The following is a 14254-nucleotide window of genomic DNA, read 5'->3' on the forward strand; positions in this document are numbered from 1 at the left end:
ACTTATTAGATAGGACTGGAGTGTCACTCACTGAGAGCCGTTATTCTATCAGATAGCCATACGCTGTCAGGATAGCATACATGCATTAAGCCAGAGGTTCCCAAACTGTGGGGCGCGCCCCCTCGGGGGGGCGCCGGCTCATTGCAGGGGGGGCGCGGGAAGCCGTCTGGATGGAAAAAAAAACAACAAAAAAACAAAAACATGAACACTCTATGCGCTGGGTTTTTACCTTAGAATGGCCAACTCTCTGTTATTCCTATGTCAATTTGATACAGTAGAGGCTTCCACACTTGCCATATTTGTGTCCTCTGTCACTTTTATCAGCAGTTAAAACTGTTTAATCTGTTGTTAACATGCTGTAACCTGTTTTTCCGAGCCGCCTTTAAACGCAACATGAGCGCTACGACGCTCGCGCTGGATTTACACCTGTGAAGGAGACCTGCTGCTGCTGTGCGGAGCTACGTAGGTTTGTGTTAGAATCACGGCAGCAAACCAGCAAAACGCAAAGAACTTTTCACAGTTTTTCCCTCCAAACTAACCGACTGAGTTGAGTGAAGCTGCTGGATGCGGGTAATGTTAGCTAAAAGATGACTAGCTAATATCAATACAGAACCTTAAGCTTAACAAGCTTAACAAGTACCTTGTAGGCTACCGATGTTGGTGTCTATTTTCAGCTACGTACATTCATTTTGCCCCCAAACAGCCATTTGTAATCCATAGGGGGGGCGCAGAAAATGTTTGGAAACCACTGGGGGGGCACCGAAGAAAAAGTTTGGGAACCACTGCTATAAGCAGACATGCTACGCGTCATGAGGTCAGCTAGACATACTTTTAATAATTTAGCTTAATTTTAGTATCATAATGTTAAAAAATACAAACTTTTAGTCAGAATTTGTTATTGTCACAGTCATAATCAATAACAACACAACAGAGAAATGACGAGACAAGTATAAACTGAATTTCAAAGCAGATATTAAAGTTTTATTAAAACCAATAAAAACTAAAACCATCACCTAAAACTTTTCTGATCCTAACAAGGATCAGAAAAGTTTCTGATCCTAACAAGGATCAGAAAAGTTTATTCGAAGGGCAGGATTGCTTCTGTGTTTGTGTATTTTTCTATATATAAATTATTTATAAAAAGAGATATGTAAAGTCTAGGTTGATAACGTAGTAGACCTTTGGATTTAAAATGCTGGCTTCAAATACAGAGCTTTTCTGATTGGTTTCAGGTACCACACAGCAAAGAAAATATGTGCAGTAGTCTGTATCAAATGGAGTAGATAAACATTTTCTCTACAAGCTGCAGAAAGCCTCTAATTTAAAAAAGCACGAGGTGTGAATGACCACAAATATCTTGTAAACAACATCTAACCCCAAAAGAGGCTTCTTTTCTTCCACTTCAAGTGTATTATGTTCACTTACCTTATTGAGTTGAGCTAATTCCGCTTTCTGCCTAATTAGGTAGAATAACTGTCAACAGTTTTGTGTTGTGTGTGTGTGAGAGAGAACTTTTTTTCACATTTCAGACCAGCTTTGGGGCATGCTAACATGTCCCTGGAGAATCTGTGCATAATTTACAAACACTGTAAATATGAGAGAAGTTTAATTGGAGTTCAAGTGTAAGTATGTGCGGTTTAGATAAAACAAACCATTGGACTCCAGTTAGTTAAAGATTAAAGGCCAACACATACTCCGCAAGAACAGAAAACTTCGTTTTCTCTGCCAGCTTTTTTCATTTGTGGTTTAAGCTCTCAATTAACTTATTCTTAATGTTTATTCTGGGCACAACTTTTTCTTTTATGTCCAAGATCTATGATTTATACTTACAAGAACTTAGAAGTGTCCTTCCTGGCAAGAACTTTGTTTTTGATCTTGGAGCATCAAGTTAAAAATAAACTTTAGTTTAGTTCTGGTAAACTAAACAGTTTAGTTTACCAGAATGTAACTGAGTCATAATGAGCTTTTTTTCTGTGAATTAAGGTAAGCAGTGTTGCACAGTTACAGGACAGGATCTATGCTGGACCTTGATATTTGTGAGGATTGGTGACCTCAATTCCATGCTAACAGCTGAAATCTGCATTCACTCTTCAGAAACTGCTTTAATAGTTCAGTAACCCAATACACCTTAATATACATTAATACACAGAGTGGAAACCTTCTTAACATTACAGCTGAAACTAACATCTACAGTCTTACTGGTCTCTGCTCTTCAGGGTTTAACCAATCAGCACCAAATATAAATACATGTATTGGTTGCTATGTAAAAACCGTCCAGTGGCGTATCAGGTCATTTCTTAGAGGTACTTTAGCTTCCCAACCTACATTTCTTTTGAATATTTAAAAAAAAACCTTGTACAAAGTTTCCACAAATATAAATCCTGAGAGGAAAGGTAACAATCATTTGTACTGGTTACAAAAACAAAATTGGTTTACAAAATAAATAAATAAATATTTTCCTGTTTAACCATTTCAGTATATATTTCTGATGCAGCATATTTAGTAATAATGATGAATTATGGAGACAAATGATCATAAAAATGATTACATTTCATGTGTAGTTTGTTTAATGGTTATTTCAGTTGATTACAATTTGAACCATCTGCCACAATTAAATTTCACAGATTGTCACCTGATCAAACCAAAATACGAGTTACCATCTGTCAACACATAATACTCACTGATACAGAACATTTTCCTTTCAGTAGACATTAACAGACAATATTAATTTAAATCATTTGTTGTTGAAATTGTTGGGTAAAAAGTACAAAATGATGAGTGGTATTGAAACTGAACTCAACATTGACTGGTGGGTCTTTTTAAAAACTAGGCAGTCGTACAAGTCAATGTTGTTAAATTTCACTTCTTCAAATAAAAATAAAAATATATCTAAAACTACATACAATTTTTGTATCATCTCCTGTTTCCCTTTGAGAAAGTTTGTTGGTTTCTGCTTCAAAATGAATGAGAAAAGTTAGACCACATTATCCTCAGCTCCCTCTTAAAATGATCTGGGCTTTTACGACGGTCTAGCAGCTGTTTGGGGTTTATGCTGCTTGATTAGTAAAGATAAATTTTATTTTCTAACTGCAAAATCACCATTTACTGTTGTATGCGACCTGCGGATCAATCTAATTAACTCTGAGTAGCATTTTTATAAATTTAACTACATTTTTCCAGTGGCCAATTTCCAACTGTCTGAAAAAGTTTTAGCTTTTACATGGATACAAAGTTTGGTATTTGTAACGAACAAATACCAAGATTTGTAAATTAAAGCAAAAACAAATAAAACATGAGAAGATGCAGCCTATACATGGTCACAGAGCCTTGAGAGGAGTAGCTGAAGGTCAGCAGGCAGCCAGATGGAGCTTGGCATGTCGGCTGTTTTATTGAAAAGGTAAAGGTATAGAGCAATATATAAAGAATTCATCGTGTTTTTCAAAGAGCCAACTGAGAAAAGGCTCCATGGTGCAACAGTGGAGCCTATTGCTAGACTGTTTGTGATTACATGTAGTGTGCTCTCCAAGGAAGCCATGAGTTTTCTCCAGTTACCCAAGTTTCCTTCAAAAGTCCAAAAAACATGCCTGTTAAGTTTAAACAGACCAGGTGCTTGCATCAGTGCATTTGATGCAAACAGTGTACAAGATTATGTAAACAAATGAAATTATTTTTTAAATCTCAGTGGTTCATCATTTTATTGCAACTTTCACATGAAAATCTTATGTTTACATTTTCAAATTTACATGATTTTCTTTTTCCGGCACTGCGACATTTCTTCTATAAGGAGCCAAGCTCTACGAAGAAACAAAAAAAAACATTTGAAGTTGTTGTTTGAGTGAAAGTGCACATTTATTATTAATCAAACTAATCTATACTTACTGAAACATAAGAAACACACTGGGCAAAGAAACACACTATCTACTGATCTGAGTTTAAAGGGGAATAATACACAAACCCTTGGCTGAAGGTAGATTCGTTGGTTCTTAATGTTTATTTAAAATCTCTGTTTAATTCATTGTGTCCCATTTTCAAGACCCTCAGGAACACCAGAAATTATTATTCTGACTGTGGCTATTCATAGTGCTCACATTTGCTTGGTATTAAATAAACTGGTTATAAACAAAATTACCACAAAAAAATTGTACGAAACAACCTCTAAAATTGCTTTGTTTACTATTAAATTCTATCACAATATTTTATTTCCCATTTCCCCCTCCGTGTATCAGACTTAAATGCTCTGAAATGTGTGTCCATTTGTCGGATGATTGTGTGAGGTTTGTTGTCATCCTGTGACGCTCACTGAAACAGAACAAAACAACCTGCAGAGGGAGGAGAAAATGACCAGCGGGAAATGGACTTTACCTTTGTCTATAAAAAGATGTGCTTTGTTATGAACTTTGTGTTTCCACTCAGGTCACCAAAGATGACTGACAAACAGATTGAGGAAAAATGTATGCGATATACCGAGGATCAGAGGGGAAACGGAGATTTGGTGAAACCTTTGAGGTTTTCTTAAAAAAAACCCATTAAACCTGGAATAAAAAAATATGCCCACGATGAATAAGAGAGAACATTGAGTATGGAAGGCACATAAAATGGAGTCAAGATTGTTTTGGACTAACAGGATTGGATAATTACACTGATCAACATGTTTTTGACTAATAGGATCTGATGATAATTATGATCATCACTGAGTCATTTCTATCTGATACTGTCAGATAAAAAGGTTCCTGCCTCGCTTGTGGTGTCACAAAAAAGAGCTTTAATTATGTGTCAGACACACTTCATTTTCCCTTTTTACACCTCTGTTTTTCTCCTCCTCTCCTGTACCTTTAAGCATATCTTCATCTCTCCCTGACAGCCGTGATGTTTTATTAACCACTGTGTGATGCAAGACACCTGAGCCAACGTGCCATATTTATGTTGGAATAAGAAGGAAAAGAATCTTCACCTGAACATCTTCTAATGTCCCAAACTCTTAGAAATATACGTTTTTAGACTCTCAGCCATGTGCGATTTGTGTTAAATTAGGGAAATTCTCCGAAAATATAATTCAAAAACAGCTATGCAACCTGATGAGTTATGCAGCATGCCTGTCTGGTAATTGATTCACAAACCAAGAATGTTTAAGAAGACTTGACAGCTTTCATGTGAGAGTTGAGAATAAACTGTTATGAAATAATTCAATGTGCAATGTCGAGGATATTTTTTCCCAGCCATTACAGATTGATAGTAACTTCCTGAGACCTTCCAGAGTAATCAGTTTACATTATGTATACTGAGTATTTATGTTATCTTTGTCACAGTCATCATCTATCAGAGTCGAGATAAATCTAACCGTAGAGCTTTGATGAATGTCTAACATTAGTTAAATTTCTTAGAGGTTTTAAATAATGCAAAGGAGGAATGCTGAATGTCTTCTCGCCCAGAAACAGATGGAAAAACTCCTAACCTAACATACATCTAAAGTTGCTGTCAGTAGGAGTTTGTGCAGGCATGGCATGCTGTGATGAACTGTTCAGGATGCAGGCCTACCAGGCCGACATCTAGGCCTCTGGGTCTGATCTCCTCCGACTTTAAGAAGTATCCCTGGTCCAACATTCCTGAATTAAATGGTTGAATTATCTTCTCAAAATGGAGTCAGGTTCCCCACAGTCCTGCTAATGATGTCACTATTTGACTCAGGTGTGTTGAAGCAGAGATGCATATAAAAGTTGCAGGAGGCTTGCATTTGAAGATCCCAGGTATAGAGCATGGTTGGATGTTCCTCTGTAGGGTAAATTATGCCACATACATATTATAGAAAGATTTTAATGTATTCTGGCCAATAGTTTAAGCATTAGTATTGTGTAAAATTGAGTTTTTTGAGCCTTGCATCATGTTTGTTTTATATTTGATGTAACATTTTTATAACAACTGAAGTTAACATAGCTACTTGATCTATAAAATGTCAATATGTGCCTGGAAAACACATGGCACTACCAATTTAAAAATCATAAATGAGAAATGTTGTATTTTATCAGTTATGTTGGCAACTTAACTCATCATCCATTGTAGGCATGGATTAGCAAAGGGCTTTCTTTGCAATAAAAATCTGCTCTTCAATTACATACTTACTTTATACTTTTGATTAAAATCAACAGCACAGATCGCTGGAAATATATTGTGAATTAGTTTCACTTTTACACTAAATAAACTGAGATAAATTACCATTTTAATTGGCTTCTAAAATGATTCATCTGTATGAAAGTTAGTTGAAAACAGTGTAGAGAAATTTAAAGCTACTCTACTTTAAACCATCAAATCCTCTTTGAGTCGATTCAGATGCAAACAATTCAAGCATATAAATTGCACGTTCCTTTCTACACATTGGTTTCAAAACAGAGATTATGTGTGCAGTGTGCAGAGGAATGGCTAAGTAAGCAAAATCTTTCTATAAAATAAATAGGACATGCCGGGTGGGACAGACAAATGGCATTCATTACATTTCTACAATACACCACTTGTAATTGACTTCTTCAATTGAAAGTACCGCAGAAGCAGTATGGAGTCACTCTAGAAGATAAGATGTTGTATGTAAATGAGGTTAATCTTTACAGTACATCAATACACACGCACACATTCAAATTTAAATGCAAATTAAAGGAGAGTCTGAGACTCGACGAGACGTTTGTCCAAAATAAGTTTCCATCATTTTAAATCGGCCAGATTGTGCACACAAGCTCTTCAATCTTCCTGTTTAGTTAGTTTTGTTTTTAATGAATACTAATTTAATTTTAATGTTCATTTATTTGTATAAATGAGCTTCTTGCAGAGGTTTAAACTCCATGCGCTCAACACATCCAGGAACCATGAAATAAAACATAATACAACAACTCAACGGCTAATAACAGTAAAACGTCAGCAACAATGAAACACAAGCAGTAACAAAATATTCCAAGAATTAAAAATGTAAATGTTTGTTTAGATAATTGATGGCCAGTGTGTAGAGTTTTTTTCCCTTTGTGTTTTAAAAGTTCGTCCTATACTGAACGCAGCCTCCTTATTGTTTTATGCCTGCTGTATCGAGTGAAAACAGCCAGCAGGCATTAGGATTTTTTTTTTTGTTGGCACAACACAGCACAGAAACACTATAACATTAATTCTTTATCATGCATTTTTCAAGACCATGTTCAAAAATACAAAAAGGTAATAAAGGCATGAGATCAGAAAAGAACATTTAAAGCTAATTACAGCAGTGCTTGCAGCCCATAGGGCATGTTTGGCATTTACTTTATATTAAAAGCTTTCTTCAGATGACTGCAAAAATAAAGAAACTAAATTAGGTTATTGGGGGAATAGTATAGTTGAATATTTTACTGCCTTTTGAATCAATACTGATATCATGTACCAGATGGCAGGAGATTAAACAGAATATGGGAGAGGTTAAAGGAAGTTCTTGCTAAACTGTGGGATTTTTTTTCTGCAACATCGCCTCCAAAAATATTCTCTTAAGGCAGGAAGAGACACCTTGATGACTCCTTCAGACATCCCCACCTTAAATTGCAAACTCAGTCAGTTCCAGTGCAGTCACTGCACCAAGTTGGGATGCAGCTCGCCATGATGCTTGTGGCGGTGCCCTGATAAAAGGTGGGGAGGATGAAAGGTGGTGTTCTTTCATGCTTCAGGCTCTGGTGGACTTGCCTCCTCTTCTAAGGTTTATTGGTGAGATAGAGAAGTTGGGACTCCAGGGAAACTCTTCAGTAATGATGACGGCGATCGTTACAGCTTAATTATAAAATAAGATCAAAGAACATTGAGAAAAGGCGACAAAAAGACATTAGTCAGGGAGCTTGGCATGTAGAAGTTTTTTATTCTGTGATTTAATTATTTATGACTCTTGCAAGTCAGGTTTCTCTGTATTGCGCCATTCTCAACTTAATTTAACATGCTTTGCAGCAAAATAAAGGCACAAAAGTAGAGAATCACGTTAAAAACACTGAATAACATTAAAAGAACAAAAGGTAAATATTAAACCATCACATTAAAAAAATAAACAGTGAAAATTTAACATAAAACTTCAAGACATGATTAAAATTAACCGATAAAGGAATTTCTTACTTTGTTTCTTTTTCTCTTACTCTTTTTATCAATTTATGTCTGTACTGCAGTTTGGTGCAGTTTTAAACCTGTTTTTAAGAGTGTTGTATTAATAAATTTGACATTGACTTTATGAGAATGCTGTGGTTTTCAGTACTAATTTAAAGGAGTCAATAATTTATGAAGATTTTAGGTTTTGAGGGGGTTTGCTCACAAGCTGGGATTTCAACCAAGGATCTTCTTGCTGCAATGCAACACTTGTACCAACTGTGACAGCTGCGTTTCTTTTATTTTTATTTTCTAAAAAAAATAATGTTTTATTGCAAATTACCACAACATAATAATTATTGGTCTTCCCAAACATGCAGCAGGTTACCTCTTTTTATTCCAGGGTAATCTAAGTATGTTAAAAGTAAGCTTAGTTGAACTGATATGTGTGTAGCATGTTGGGTTCTTCTATCAGTGTAATTTGGGTTTTGTTTAAACCAATCAGTCCTAACCAAACCTGGAACCCTGTGCAGATTTACTTCTTCTCCAGCGCTCGTTCGGAGCCGTGCTGCTGCTGTATTGATTCTGCTACGAGAAAAAAAAACCCATAGATGATTAAAATATGAAACCTGCCATTTCAACCAGAGATTAAAGCAGGGATGACTTTTGGAGAACTATTTATGATAAAATATAGCCACACTGTTCGTAAAGCAAAGCTGTGATAGATTTCTTGGTATAGAGAAATCCTTCTTTTATAGTGCACTGTGCTGTATTGTCATGCTCCAGTGGCATATATCACAGGATGGTAACCAAACACTAGAACTACAAAGGGATTTAGATGTTGCTCATCTCTTTTTTTGCTGCCACAGTAGTTTCTTCTATACTCTACAAAGGAAAGGAAGAGGAAGGATTTTTTTAATGAGTTTTCAATCTGTGACTCTACTTGTCCATAAGTCCTCTAAGTTACACTTTGGGTTTAAAAAAAGAGCACTTCAGTTCAGTTTTAGTCATCACATTGACTAAAGTTTTATTACCAGATCTAATTTTAATCAAATGTTTGTTTTTGTCTTGGCAGTAATGTGCTGTAGGTGGAACATTATTGCAATTGTGCACCGGAGCAAAAAAAAAACAATGAGATGATGAAAATCTATTTAGCTGAAGCAAAAAAAAAAAAGTCCAGATGAAATATTTTCCTTTTAATCTGTTTTTATCATATCTACACAAATGGAGCCACTAGTGTTAAGGGAAGGAAGTTGTAGAAAGAAAGGTCCAAATATGGATTACTACTTTTTTTCCTGGGAGTTGCTGTCAGTGTTTAATTGACAGGTTGTTTAGCTTAAGTACCTTCAGGTGGGTAAGGCTTCAAGCTTCGGCATTTCAAGACTGTGTAGCAGGAGGTGAGGAAGCTAATATTTCTGCAAACTCCACAAAAATGATTTATAATAGAGAATCCATCTTATGCTACCGTAGGTGTTTACTTGTGGTTTCAAGTTAGCTGTTGTTTTGTATTTTCTTTTCTTTTACTGAGTTTTTAGCTAACGTGTTGCTAGCCTCTTTTTGTAAATATGTTGTCATTCATCAACAGTGTAGCAGCCAAAATGCTTAGTTAATGTAGTTCATGCACGTTCATAATTACTTACTTATGAAGTTATTTACATATTTTGTGGCACCAATGGTATTTATTCTTAGTTTTGGACAAAATTGTGCAAAGAGAGAGCAGTGTAGCTGCATCGTCAGCTTATTGGCGCATCCGCTAAAAGAAGTTATAATGTAGATTTTAAAAAGTGTAACATATTTATTTATGAAAATAATAACTTGCAATGTAAGAATCTACTTTTCTAGATGATATAATTTAGTTGAAATATTATAAATCAATATGAAATTGTTTCATTGAATGGTAACTTATACACCGTCAATATTGTACCCATCAAAAACAAGAGAAAACATTTAAGTTTATAACATCTACATCTTTTATGAAATCAACTAGGGTGTTACATGGGTTATTATCTTTTCTTATATTTGATTATTGTACACTTGATTCCTTCCCATTCCCAGAAAAAAAAAAAGTTTTTTGACTTTATTTAAATAATCATCATTGAAAAGATGTCATTTCTGGAAAAGCAACATTAGTTTTAATATACATCAAACAAGAGTTTTCAGGACGTTGTTTACATCCTTCTGTAAACAATGTCATTGATGGAAAAAACATTTATTGTCATTACAGCAGCCTTTCGCCTCTGATAATGGTGACGCGCTCCAAGTGTTGACATTTTAAAGTCCTCCTTGCCATCACTCTAATGTTTAGCTCCCTTCTCTGATTATTTAGTGAATTAATTGGGATATTATAACTTTCAGTCAGAATAAACCTGTTTGTAAACTTAAAAGATTATGTTAAGTCTATATAAGCTCCAACTTGAACAGTCACATTTAAAATAAAACTCCATGGTCTTAGCATAATACTGTCTTTATCTTGTTCTTTTATTCCCTCTTGCATTTATTATACAATCCAGTTTGGGCCTTTGGTGATTCTCTGGCCTTATTAATTCACAGCTTTACGCCCTTTGGCCCCTGTTTTACCCCACAGTTTTACCGCCATCTTGTCCTCTATACCTGCAAAGATTCCCAGAGCCTCGAGAACCTCTTCTCAATGTCTGTATTCCCACTGGACTTGTTAATGAATGTGGGAACTTGGAGCTAGTTCAAGTGGAGCGTCTCCCCATGGGTGCAGCTTAAGTTTTAATTAGCAAAGTTAATGGGGCAGAGAGGGATCAACAGAGTGAGAGACAGAGATGCAGAGGGAGTGTCTCCTGAGCATAATGAGTTTTCTGAATCTGATGGATGAAGACGGATACATTTAAAGAGCCCTTGATGACACCAGGACACATCTTCATCCTTTTGTAGTGGAAACCAAGGTTGCCACAAACCAAAGTATATTTTCACAAGATGGCGACTTTATTTCCTAGGAGATTGCAGACCTCTTCTTGATCTACAGTAAAACTACCTTAGTTTTATCTGATTACTCACTTGAAGACCAGCACAGCCAGTTCTATATTCACTAATCTGTTTAGGTGTGAACCCATTAGATTTTGACCAGTTCTCATTAATGCATATCCAAGTGGCCGAGGGACCAACAATGGTTATATAAGCTTTAATGATTCAAACGGTGAGAGCCCTGCTGCTCCTGAGCAAAGCTCCCCTCCACCTCCAACCTCCTAGGAGAAAATATTTCCCTGTTTTATTCCTGCCTGCATACATAAGTTAGCACAGAAGTTTTAATAAAATGGCAAACCATTGCAATGAGACGCTGTTTGACCTCAACTTAAAAAGGTTACAGTTTCGGTCAGAAGTTTACATGAGCTTGATTATAAAAGAGCTTCTCTTGAAATGTGTACAACAAAAATGCAGCACTGGATTATCAAGGTTTTTTCCGTGTCTTTGCTCTGATTGGACCCCGTCATTTCTGTCCAATGGGAGCTACATTTATCATCCACATGGTTTTGTTTACAAATTATAATCTTGAAAAAAAAAAAAAAAAAACGTACTATTTCTGCCAAGAAGAGTGGTCAAATATCCAGATATTTCTTTGGTGGAAACTTCTTGGTGGCTACAATATAGTTTGATTCTTGCGCATTTTGCAAAAATGTTGGAGTTTTATGGCTAAGGCCGAGCTTGTATAATTTTATAAATCCCAGGAGGATTTGAGAAAATCAGCAGGAAGTTATAATCTCTGCTAATTCAGTCTCTGTGAAAGACTTGTCCCCCATTTTTCAATTCACTCCGAAACACTTTTATAGTAGTCAAAATGTAAAAAAAAAAAAAAAAAACCTCAGTATTTAACATGATGGCACATAATTTGATCGTTTCTCCTTTGTTTTCTTGTTAGGTTTCTGGCAATAAATCTGCAGGGGCTTCATGATGGTGAACGAGAAAGGAGATGGGATAAACAACAACACAAGCCTTCCATCAATTCAGCAGAACAGACCTGCTGTAAGAACTCTGCTTGTCTCCCACTGTCCTCTTCCTCTTACCCTGTGTGCGCTAATCTCAAGCGCTTTGTTCTTCACAATCACTAGAGAACACGCTTGGCCCCCTGTGCTTAATTCTGTTTGATGTTTACCAAATCACAGAATGCGATGCATCAGTGAGTCATGTCGAGCCATCAGAAAACGAACAGAATTTTCAAAGGATTACTAAATACTGCATGAAAACAAAAACTTTGCCTACACGCTTGAATCATTCACTGTTTCTCCTCCTCCTTCCTTCCTTCAGACTTTTTCCGCAGAGTTACTGTGGCAGTTCAATTTATTGATATTTAAATGAAAGCCTTGTCACTGCTGCAGTGTATTGTCTCAAATCAGGCATTTTTTTTGCCTCTGACTGAGTCTTCTGGAATCCATCTTCATTATTTCAGTCATTGATTTCCGGAGATTCATTAACTCATCTTGTCTGAACGGCATGATCCCTCCAGTGCCAAACCATCCACAGTAACGCCACACACCAAGCGAGATAAGAAGCCTTTTTGTGTTTATCATACTGAGAAATATTACTGACGAGATCAAACCCCAGTTGATTAGTAACCATGACACACACGGTTTGAAATGTTCTGTGCATTCATTATTGGTTCTCAAATGGATCACTAACTGCGTTTCCTTGACCATGTGATTACACAAATTGAAATTCTGAAAATAAATGTGCTTTAATGGAAACACAACAATTTTAAGAAAGCCTCGTGTTTGTCTATAAAACATTTTTGAGCTAGCATGAGGTGGTTCTTCCAGCTGTATCGAATCGCAGTTAGAAACTGCAATGGAAACACCAGATGTTACTACTGGTGGAAAAGATGAAGATGATGACAGGAAGTGGAAGGTAGATGAAGTTTTTTAACGATGTCGCATGAACAAACTTATTCACGTGATTTTATTTCTGCTTCTTATTTAAAGGAAAAACCACAATCACATTTTTTTTGACATTAGCTAAATATTGCCAAAGTTTTGCACTCTTTTTGAAATGCTGCACATTCCTTGCTGACATGTTTATAGAATAAAATTATAAAAGCAAAAGGAAATAATGCAAAAAGACGTCAAGAAAATGTGGTTTAACATAAAATTATTTTAACAGATACATTTATAAGAATGAATTCAGTCTTCTGTGCTGCAATATGACAAGTTTTTGCTTTTTATTTCAACACTTTAATTTAAACTGTTAGTTAAGTGACTCATTTTCAACTACAAATCCTTCCTATTGAGAATATAACTCCTAGAATTGAGTTTTCTGTTTCCCCAAAGTCAGACCAGAAACAAAGTTTAGCTTTAACACCCTGTCACAAATTCAAACTTTCTTTTCCTGAATTGTTGTGAAATCTTGCTGGCTGTTCTTAAATCTGACCTCTGCTTGTTAGAATGATTTCCCTTTGAGAGCCCCCGTCATCACCACTAAGTTTGTGTGTTTTTAGTCCTGATTTAAGTGACATATTTGCATATTCCTACCTTGCAGTTGTCATGGGAACTGAAGATCAAGAAACGCGTGACCGTCCCTTCCTGTCTGGGCATGTTCCGACCCGTTATGGGTCAGTGTTGCCACCAGTGCACCCCAAACAGTCTGGTGAGTCCATCGTCCACAAGTGGAACAAAGTTAGACACAGAAAACAGGAAGATGGAAAACTAAAGTGATGACATAGAAATTGCTGAATTTAGTTTTTATTAAGGGAACGATGTATGGTTATCATTTTTACTATGATGTTTTAACCTTTGCCATATCTGAAAAATACTGACTAAGCATTAACATCCCAATATACTTAATAGATTAATGTTTCCACTTTCAAACAATCTGAATTTAATGAAATCAAGATGGATTTTCCTTACAGATGTGGCACAATTTAGTTTTATACTGTACAAAACTAGAACTCAAACCAGAACAACTGAAACCAACATTTAGTTTTCTACTTACTTATAGAATCAAACATGGAGAACTAATATTCATAGAGAACCAATATTAAGTTTTATTCCTCACTAATCTTACAAAAAATGCAGAACCAACATCTAGTTTTGAGAATAAGAATCCAAACAAACCCCTAATAGTTTGTAGTAGTACTACTTATTCTTATTAAACGTGAGAAGCCAATATGTAGCTTTATCAGTGGTGGGAAGTAACGAAGTACAAGTACTTCGTTACTGTACTTAAGTACAGT

The 14254-nt window shown here is 35.8% G+C and overlaps 1 protein-coding gene across 2 annotated transcripts in view; it reads left to right on the forward strand.

The window, feature by feature from the left end:
- Positions 1-14254, forward strand: part of gpat2 (glycerol-3-phosphate acyltransferase 2, mitochondrial) — a 160639-nt gene that overhangs the window by 92557 nt on the left and 53828 nt on the right. The window contains exons 3-4 of one of the 2 annotated variants that reach the window (XM_015034343.1): positions 11951-12054; positions 13561-13719. In XM_015034343.1, coding sequence (XP_014889829.1) covers positions 11980-12054; positions 13561-13719 — 234 coding nt within the window. In that variant the 5' untranslated portion in view covers positions 11951-11979. The remainder of the gene's footprint in view (positions 1-11950; positions 12055-13560; positions 13720-14254) is intronic. The other variant, XM_015034344.1, reaches the window with a different exon arrangement.

This window comes from Poecilia latipinna, unplaced genomic scaffold (assembly GCF_001443285.1).
Source record: "Poecilia latipinna isolate Pla-1442-1.1 unplaced genomic scaffold, P_latipinna-1.0 Scaffold296, whole genome shotgun sequence".
Lineage (NCBI taxonomy): Eukaryota > Metazoa > Chordata > Actinopteri > Cyprinodontiformes > Poeciliidae > Poecilia > Poecilia latipinna.